Source organism: Maylandia zebra, linkage group LG11 (genome assembly GCF_041146795.1).
Source record: "Maylandia zebra isolate NMK-2024a linkage group LG11, Mzebra_GT3a, whole genome shotgun sequence".
Lineage (NCBI taxonomy): Eukaryota > Metazoa > Chordata > Actinopteri > Cichliformes > Cichlidae > Maylandia > Maylandia zebra.
Genome location: NC_135177.1, coordinates 25,989,958 through 25,999,583, shown reverse-complemented (window position 1 = coordinate 25,999,583; position 9,626 = coordinate 25,989,958). Strand labels below are relative to the sequence as shown.

Here is a 9,626-nt window from a genome sequence, read left to right as displayed (position 1 = left end):
TGACTTTAGTGGGCAGGTTTGTAGGTGGATGGAAAAATGAAGGTGTCCAGGGCGAGGGGTGGATGGAAGGTCACAGAGAAGCTGATGTATAAATACAGTGAATAACAGGTCAGTCGCATCCAGTCTGCTCTTGAGCAAGCTAAAAGATGATTGGTCTGATTGTTTTCATGATCCTGGGCACTGCAGGTAAAGACTATTTGCATCATGCTCAAAGATTTTAGAGTAACACAGATTTTTAACTTTGATGAGTAGAACTTTGTTGTATTTCCTTTATATTACAGCTGCAGTCCCTTTGGATGACAAGATTGTGGGGGGTTACGAGTGTCCAGCTCATTCTCAACCCTGGCAAGTATCCCTCAATGAGGGCTACCACTTTTGCGGCGGTGTTCTCATTAACAACCAGTGGGTCATTTCTGCTGCCCACTGCTGGAAAATGTTTGTACCGACTTCTTGTATCTTAAAATTCTTGCTATGTGTGTCTAAGAGAACTGTAATAATTTAATTGTTGCTTGCTTTTCAGACCCTCTACCCATGTTGCCATTGTGGGTGAACATACAATCTGGTATACTGAGGGCACAGAGCAGTATATGCCAATTGACGACATCTACACACATGAGAGTTTTGATTACTTTACCCTAGACTATGACATCATGCTGATGAAACTGAAATACCCTGTTACTGTGGACGAGTACGTCAAGCCTATTGCTTTACCCAAAGCCTGTTCCACACCTGGGGATATGTGCACAGCATCTGGATGGGGGCAGACATTCCCTGGTCAAGGTAAGGCCCACCTGATTTTGACAAAAAAGGTTTTGAAAAATTGACTTGCTTTTGGCAACATATTAAGAATTTTCTCACAAACCTTGGTAAATTTAAAAAAATATATAGTTAAAATGTTTCATAGATATGAAGACATTTGAACTAAAGCCTTCAATAATTAAGAAATCTTTTCTGTAGAAAGCTTGTTTTTGGCTTAATGTGATGACTCTAAACTCTAAAAAATGAATGCAGAGCACTTATTTTACACCAGTTTCAGAGGCCAGTTATTGTTGGCATGCAAGCATGATGTGGTTGTGATGCACACAGATGCTCTGAATACTTTAGTAAAGATAACAATCCCCTCTCCTTTCTCTCAACTGCAGAATTTTCATATGAGCTACATTGTGTAGAAGTCCCAATTCTGTCTGACAACGACTGTGAGAACTCCTACCCTGGAAGGATTACTGAGAGCATGATGTGTGCTGGATACCTGGAAGGGGGCAAGGATGCTTGTCAGGTATTTTTACCCAGTTACTTGAATAGTATACCATTGAATAGTATACTCATTAGTAAACCTTAATGAGATGAGATGATGAACAAACCCTGCTCTCTTCTTACGCTTCCTCTCCCCTGCTCAGGGGGACTCTGGTGGCCCTCTGGTGTGTAATGGGGAGCTGCAGGGAATCATCTCTTGGGGCGTGGGCTGTGCTGAGCCCAACCTTCCAGGTGTCTACACCAAAGTCTGCTCTCTGGTTTCCTGGATCAATGACACTATTTCTCGATACAGCTAGACTGTCATCTCTAGAACTTCACGAGAGAAGGGAAAACAGAGAGATTGAAATTGAAGGAGACAGAGAACGGAGGTGGTTGTGGGTAGTGTCAGAAAGAAAAGCAGCAGGCTAAGACAGAGTCACAAGGAAAAACCAATCTGAGGGCACAATAAATAAAATCAGCTATTCTGCATCAATATGTTTGTATTTATTTGTAATGTTTCTGCCACTTTGGCAAATTTCTTACTATAAGACATTTCTGTAATGTCTCATATTAAAAAAATGTAATTATTGTGTCAAAGTGTGGCTACCCTTTTACAATCATGAGTGACTGATGCAAAACTCAACACATAAAGTTGCTTCATTCAACAATGGAAACAGTCATTTAGGAAAAAAAAAAAAAAAAAAAAAAAAAAAAGAAAACACATCGAGTCTTTTATTGAAGTCTTTATTATTGAGTTAATTGAAATTTTAAAAAAACAAAAAAAACAAAAAAAAAAAACAATGGAAACAGTTTTTATATTCAACTTATTTATGCATGCTTTTGATGCGGTTTTGTCAGAAGTTGTACTCCCCCACCCCCTATGTGAATATAACAGTAAATACTAAATATTGAAAATTATTGTGCAGCACGTAAGATCGAAAGTTTTATAAGAAGTGTTTACTTCAACAGAAGATCTGGTGGCAGAAACACACAAGGAGATTTCATGAAGACCTGTAGTTGAAGATATAAGGCATTTTTCCAAAGTGTCTTTTCAAAACATGGACCTTTGAAAAAAGTCATAGTTAATGTTAAAGTGTGCAGATGCTTGGACAAGCTTTACCTCCTGGCCGCTTATTTTGGGGATGCATTTTTTTCTCCCAAATATTTGTTGCCTAAACAGCATAAAAAACAAACTTATTTACATAATTGTTATATACTATATTAAAAAAAAGAAGAAAGAAAAAAAGCAATTAATGATCATAGATATAAGGTGCAGAAAAGCCATGAGTACATCAGTACATCACTAGATCCTGTCATGGCGTACCCGCCGGTGTGTTTACGGACCGAAAAGCAGACACAGAAGACTGATGTCCAAAAACAAAAGAAACAAGGCAAAGCGAAACAAGGGCGAAACTAAACTAAAACTTAAACTAGGAAAGAACTAAACCAGCTATAAAACAACAGCAAGAGACAAGAACATGAACCTGAACAGGAACATGCAAAACATAAAAGTGAAAAAATTTAAACATGAGCATGAGTACGAGCAAAAACTCTGTGACGTGACCTGACATGACATGACCTGACAATAAGACAAACAAACGACCCGACAAAGAACAGAGGAAGACAGAGGACTTAAAAACACAGAGCGAAAATGAGGGAAGTGGACAGGGCTGGACTGGGACAAAAAATCGGCCCGGGCATTTTGACTAGAGACCGGCCCACCAAAAATGTGACGTCATTCAGGGGTAAAACCGCAAAGGATTCTGGGAACTTGTGGCAAGAGGTACTAGCGCATGCAGGCCTTCAATTGAACTCAGTTACACAGCGATAAAAAGAAACACAAAAAATGGCAAGAAGCTGTTGTATTATTAACTGCAATAGCCGGTGTTGTGCCAAAAAGTGATTGTCTGCCAAAAACTGATTTCTGGTATTTACCAAAAACTGATTGCTCGTATTTAAATTGCTATAAGTAACTTGTTGGGTTATAATATGTGAAACATATGTCAAATGCATCCCTCATGGATGACATAAAGTCATCTCTCCATCTCTCTCTCCTGGTCTTTTATTTCTCTCTCTCGCTCCATCTCTCTCTGCTGCTCTTCTGTCTCCTCTGTCACAGACTTCTCCACTTTTGATGATAAATCAGCCTGGTGCAACATGTAAGGATTGGCACAATCTGTTAAGATTTTGAGGAGTTTGAGAAACTAACCTTAAGCATAAAATAAAATTTACTATCAGTAACTTCATAGCACCCGCCCAGCAGTATATAAACTCCGTCATGCTAGCTAGTACGCAGTACCAGTTATTCTAAGCGACTGTAAAAAGTCAGCACAACGAAAACAAACTACAACTAAACTTGGTTTATATCTGACACAGATAGACAGCAGGTCATAACTTCTTACCTTAAGTTCAGTTCGTCTGCCACTATGACCGGCGGCCGCCTCGGGTCTCTCCTCCTCTTGCCTCCCCTTTCCCTTATCCACCTGCTGGCCTCCACCACTTGCTGATGTTGCTAAATCTGTGGAAGCTATGCCATAGCTACCGCCAAACAATTCAGTTATTTTTTACACCTTTGGCAGCGTCTGCCTGAAGGGCTTGTTTCTTTTTGGCCCTAATTTTTTCTGCACCTCCTTTCCTTTTTTTGTTCTCCATTTTCTTTAGTTCGTCTATAAGATTGCTAAACAAGGGGGAGGGTGCATCCGACCTCCTCGGCTGTAATTGGTCCAGCCCAGAGTCGATCATGACCAATTGGCCAATCCAACACCTTTCATTATTTATACCCTTCCAAAAATAAAAAAAAAATAAAACGATCGGTCCATAAAAACAAAATGCCCGGTATGCCCGATGGCCAGTCCAGCTATGGAAGTGGAAATACCTGGGGAAGCACAGTTGACACAAATGAACATGGCACCACAGGTGAAATTAAAATGAAACACCTTGAACATCGAAACACCACCAAAAAACAAAACAAAAAACAGGAAACAAAGAGAGATGTAGACATGACAACACAAGCTTGACAATTAGAACATGGAACACTGGGAGACACCAACACACCGGCATAACTGAAAGAAAAACACTGACGTCAAGACAAACTGCATAGACGACAGGAAAAAACGTTTAAATCAAGAAACATAGATTAAAAAGTAGAATAAAACTCAACTACGTCCTAACTAATCCTAAGGACAGCACGGTGGCACGGTGGTTAGCACTGTAGCTGCACAGCACGAAGGTTCAAGAGTTCAATTCCACCATCAGGCCAGGGTCTTTCTGTGTGGAGTTTGCATGTTCTCCCCGTGTTTGCGTGGGTTCTCTCCGGGTACTCCGGCTTCCTCCCACCGTCCAAAGACATGCGTCTTGTGGGGATAGGTTAATTGGATAATCCAAATTGCCCATAGGTGTGAATGTGAGTGCGAGTGTTGGCCCTGCGACAGACTGGCGACCTGTCCAGGGTGTACCCTGCCTCTCCCCCTATGACAGCTGGGATAGGCTCCAGCACCCTCCACGACCCTGAAAAAGGATAAGCGGGAATGGATGGATAAATCCTAACTAATAACACAACAACTTAACATATTTCCAATATATATATATATATATATATATATATATATATATATAACATAAGAAATCAAAAATACAAAATAAACTCAATAAATTCTGGGTCACAGACCCCTGACAGATCGTTTCGGTCAAAAGCAGAACGTTCAGAGTTGTTCCCGACTCCTTTTAGAGCATTTGTTCTATATAGCTCTAAATTTTAGAGCTATATAGTGTTTTCTTTTTTTTTAAATTATTTGTAATTTTTAAAGAACTGAGGCAACGTGTGCTGCTATTAAAGGGTTTTTATTGATGGTCTAAAAGCATCAAAAGAAAAGGACCTGAAGGTTAAAAAAACAAGCACTGTAGTTAACTCTACTTTTTAAACTGGCTTGTTTGACACAATTCATCCACACACACACACAGAATTTGTCTATGAAAGGTCAGCAGAAGCAGAGAATAGACAGCCATCATTCACTTGTCCTGAGTTGATGATTGTGTCAGATCAGACAAACCATCACTCCAAAACCAGTGGACAGTTGTACAGGAATATTTCTAATGCGCTCTTCACAGAAATTAGTGCTCTTTCCAGGATTGTGGTGTGACAGACATGAGAAGATTAAATGGAATATGAGACGAAGACTGATTAGTAAATTAATGGCAGAATGTAAAATTCAAAGTCCTTTTTAAAAATCATTTTGCATATTCATTTATAATTAACTTATTCACAATTCAAATGCAGGAAAATGAAATGGAATCATTAATGTGCAACAACCAAAGCAAACATCCATCCTTTAATGATGTGTGAGAATCTGACTCTATATTGCAGATGAAGTTCTTGGCATATTTACTAAAATACTGAGAGGGTTTTAGAACAAATTTTAAAAATGTGAAAAAAAAGTGTGAAAAAAGTGTGAAATCAGCATTTAGATGCGTCTGTGTGTTTACGAAGAAGAGGGAGAAACCTTTCAACTGTCATGGTCCATTTGACTGGTTATGTTTTTGACTCTGGACTCCTAAGTTTAAAATTCGAGCCCCTTCATTAGTTACATCTTGCTAAGACTAGATTGATTTTAATGGTAACAAATGCACTAAAGGGCTCAAAGTGTGCCACACCATTACACCACCACCAGGTTAAACCTCTAATACAAGACAGCATGGATCCATGCTTTCATGTAGTTTGTGCCAAATTTTGACTTCAAAATCTCAATTTTGCTGCAGAAATCGACTCATCAGAACAGGCAACATTTTTACAGTCTTGTGTTCAGTTATGGTGAGCCAGAGTGCACTGTAGCCTCGGGTTCCTGATAATAGCTGCCCGGTGTGACACCTAGTATTTTTTGTCCTGCTGCTGTAGCCTATCTGCTTCAAGTTGAGTTACTGTTACCGTTTTCATTTTGGTTTTTGTCGTAACGTTAATGATTCGAAACACTGTTGAACCATGTGTGGAAGAAATGAAATGAATTATTCTTGCTTCCTCAGTTTTTTGTATCTGTAAGTGTCTTGTGTATTGTTTTTTTGTTTGTATTGCCTTGGGGGGGGTGTTATGACTTCCTGTTTGTCTGCTTGTCTTGTCATTGTTTTCTACTGTGCCTCATTCCCTATACTACATGGTCCTTTCTTCCATTTATTCTTCCTCTAAATTTTTCTGCAAGCTATTGGATTTCTGTTCTATGCCTCTAACAGTATCTGTCCTTTTAGACTTTTTAAATCACCAAATAAAAGGTCGGCTTTTTGTTTTTCTGTCTACCTCAAATGAATTTGGGTCCAAAACTACACAACATGCCAGTGTGGATTTGGTGTTGTAATTATAATGTAATAATAATAATTTGGATTCAAATTTGACCAATTTCTTTTAAATATCAAACTAACTAAATAAACAACTAAAATGCATCAAAGGAAACTCAATAGTAAACATTAGTATCTCTCTAAACTGACTCTCTAAAGGTCAGTACTGTAAAGAACTGCCTGCTACACTGTAAATATGATGATGATCATAAAGTCCTTTTTAAAATATTTGTTGCCAAATATATAAATGGCAAAGAAATGGCAAAACAAACAAAACTCAGTCTGTATGTTTTTATTGATTTACATGAAAACTGACTGCACCAGAACTCTACAACAGAGTAGAGTTAAACTGGTAAAAAACTAAATTCAGTGGAGTAAGGTGATGATTGAAGGATCAGACTTAATAGCTCGCCATGGTTTGCTCGATCCAGTCATTGAAGATGCAGACCTGTGAAAGGAAACAGATCAATGTTTGTTATTTCACTAGCTGGGCCCAAGTCCTCATTTTAGGTTTGAGAGTGTTTTAGTGGGTAAAAGTGAATGCTTTGACATGAATTGAGCTGCGGTTTGGGGAAGGCCTCGAAGTGGACTGGCAATGGCTCCCGGGCCTAGCAGATCCCCATGCACTAAATAAAAGTAAAGAAGTTAAAGAATGGAAAACAAGGAGGGAGGGACGGTGGGGCACGTAAACGAGAATGATCAGCTTGCAGAACTGGGGGAAGCTATATAAATGACAGCTGGAAGGAGCATATTTGGAGGACTCCTGCTCCTGAAATTCCAGTACATAATCTCCAATAAAAAGAGGATGGTGGAATGATGAAAGTTCCACAATGAGAACTTTTTTCCACATAGCTGTTGACAATCAAGAACTTATTTAGCTTTACCTTGGTATAAACACCGGGGTGGTCCCTCTCAGCACATCCGTAGCCCCAGGACACAATACCCTGCAGCTCACCGTTGCACACAACAGGACCACCAGAGTCACCCTGAAAATAAAAGTAAAGAAAACAAAGATGGATGTCAAGAAATTATTATTTAAATCTAATTAAATATAAATTAAATGTGTTGTTGTCATTGTGGGATACGTCCACTCTTGTGGCATTTTAAGAAAGCTTTACTATTCGAGAAGGGGACAGTTGCAGGTTTGACTTATTACATACCTGGCAAGAGTCCTTGCCTCCCTCCAGGTATCCAGCGCAGAACATGGAGTCAGTGATCATGCCAGGGTAGGAGTTATTACAGTCACTGTAGGACAGGATGGGGATGTTCAGGCACTGCAGCCTGTCCCGATCAGCAGCTGCAATGTTTGAAACAGAGTATGGATGAAAGAAGATTCATGCTGATGGAACCAAATGTCATGAAACATTTTTAACTTTAAACTGCTAATGTGCAGAAGTTACTCACTAGAGCTCATGGTGTTGCCCCATCCAGAGACTGTGCACATGGTGCCAGCGGGAGCACAGCTCCTGGGCAGAGCCACAGGCTGCACATAACTGTTGAGGGAGGCAGGCTGGCTCAGCTGGATCAGCATGATGTCATTGTCAATGGTCCTGGAATTATAATCTGGATGGCGGATGACACGGGAGGAGTCGATGAACTGCTCAGTTCCCTCATTGACCGAAATGTCGTGCTCTCCCAGACGCACCTGGATACGACTGAAAACATTTGAAAAACAGAAAGAATAGATTCAAACACTCAGAAACTACCAACAAATATTAATTGTGGATCACTCACTTAAATAAGATTTGAAATCTTACTGAAATATACTTACGATTTGTAGCAGTGAGCAGCAGACACAATCCAGTTCTGATTGATCAGGGAGCCACCACAGGTGTGGTAGCCAATGTTGAGAGACACCTGATGGGGCTCAGAGTAAGGTGTGCACTCAAACCCTCCGACGATCTTGTCGTCTTCCAGGGCAACTGAAAACACAAGTGTAAACAAACTGTTTACTCCTACACTTTTACATCAGGAGTGAAACATCTATGCTGTTTGATTTCCAGTCAAATGCATAAATCAAACCTATTTGATTGGACACAGAAACATATGAAATTTGAGATAATAAAGCTATGGTGAATAAAGGTGGGATCTGAGAAAAGCCTTAAAACTTCACACTCACAAGCAGCTCCAATGAGCAGAACAAAGACCAGAGACCTCATGATTGCTGAGTGATCCTTTAGATGAGAGGACTTCACCTGGAGCTCTAATTTATATCCACAGAGAGAGCTGCCCAGCTCTCTGAGCAATGCTATTGGTCAGTGAGGAGCCAATCTCTTTGGTGGGTCGTTGGGTTGGAGACCAGATTTACATTGGAATGGCTTTCTTTTTAAAATCTTGCTATAAATTATGTACATAAATACATTATTCTTTAGTATAACTATATCAGTCTATATTTTAATTAATAATAATAACAATAACGTATACTTTATTGATCCCCGTGGGGAAATTACTCTTCGCATTTAACCCATTCATCAGTGAGGCAGCGGGCAGCCATTGGGCACCCAGGGAGCAGTGTGTAGGGACAGTACCTTGCTCAGGTGTACGTCAGGGTAGCGATTCAGTGGATTCGAACCCTAACCTCACGATCATGAGGCCACCACTCTACCTACTGAGCTATCCCTGCCCCTGGTAAACTATTGTATTGTTTTGTTTTATGATATCAGGAAAACTTTAATTTGATATAGTTTAACATATAATTGTTCATTTTCTTGGAGTAATATATTACTGTTTGATATCAATTGTTTCAATCCAGTCAATATATTATGACAATAATAACTGGTAATTTTAATAACTAATAACTGGAGAGCATTCTAGCATTTCAGTTTTATCTGAGAAAATCCTAATAATGTGTATATTGTACTCGTGTGGCTTTCCAATGTAACAAAACACACTTATACACTTAGATTTTGGTTTAAAAAAAACATAGACATGAAATAAAAAGTTAGCTTGTGTTCTCAGAAATTTGTGTGCATGTGTTTGGTCAGGTTATAGAGGTAAATATAACCTCTATATTTAGATATTTGTGACTGGATAAGCAGGAGAAATGGACACAGCTGTGTACTTCTCAGCAC

At 39.4% G+C, this 9,626-nt stretch overlaps 2 protein-coding genes across 2 annotated transcripts; one reads left to right on the top strand and one right to left on the bottom strand.

Annotated features, from left to right (window-relative positions):
* The first annotated feature begins 82 nt into the window (after positions 1-82).
* Positions 83-1,726, top strand: LOC101486693 (trypsin-2). The gene is made up of 5 exons (XM_004550922.4): positions 83-186; positions 282-435; positions 521-780; positions 1,143-1,276; positions 1,398-1,726. Exons 1-5 carry the CDS (start codon positions 147-149, stop codon positions 1,548-1,550), a joined length of 741 nt encoding a protein of 246 aa, XP_004550979.3. The 5' UTR covers positions 83-146; the 3' UTR covers positions 1,551-1,726.
* A 5,106-nt stretch (positions 1,727-6,832) lies between these two features.
* Positions 6,833-8,775, bottom strand: LOC106674866 (trypsin-1). Its single transcript, XM_024804108.2, has 6 exons — positions 8,675-8,775; positions 8,327-8,477; positions 7,960-8,210; positions 7,716-7,852; positions 7,440-7,541; positions 6,833-7,003 (listed from the first exon to the last, which is right to left on the bottom strand). Exons 1-6 carry the CDS (start codon positions 8,712-8,714, stop codon positions 6,956-6,958), a joined length of 729 nt encoding a protein of 242 aa, XP_024659876.2. The 5' UTR covers positions 8,715-8,775; the 3' UTR covers positions 6,833-6,955.
* Positions 8,776-9,626: the final 851 nt, after the last annotated feature.

Excerpts from the sequence above, each read along its gene's own strand:
- LOC101486693 (XM_004550922.4), top strand. The coding sequence starts at position 147 with ATGATTGGTCTGATTGTTTTCATGATCCTGGGCACTGCAG. Across the intron at positions 436-520 it reads GCTGCCCACTGCTGGAAAAT|ACCCTCTACCCATGTTGCCA; the intron begins GTTTGTACCGAC and ends CTTGCTTTTCAG. Across the intron at positions 1,277-1,397 it reads GGGGCAAGGATGCTTGTCAG|GGGGACTCTGGTGGCCCTCT; the intron begins GTATTTTTACCC and ends TCCCCTGCTCAG.
- LOC106674866 (XM_024804108.2), bottom strand. The coding sequence starts at position 8,714 with ATGAGGTCTCTGGTCTTTGTTCTGCTCATTGGAGCTGCTT. Across the intron at positions 8,478-8,674 it reads TCTGCTCATTGGAGCTGCTT|TTGCCCTGGAAGACGACAAG; the intron begins GTGAGTGTGAAG and ends TTGTGTTTTCAG. Across the intron at positions 7,542-7,715 it reads GAGGCAAGGACTCTTGCCAG|GGTGACTCTGGTGGTCCTGT; the intron begins GTATGTAATAAG and ends TTTTATTTTCAG.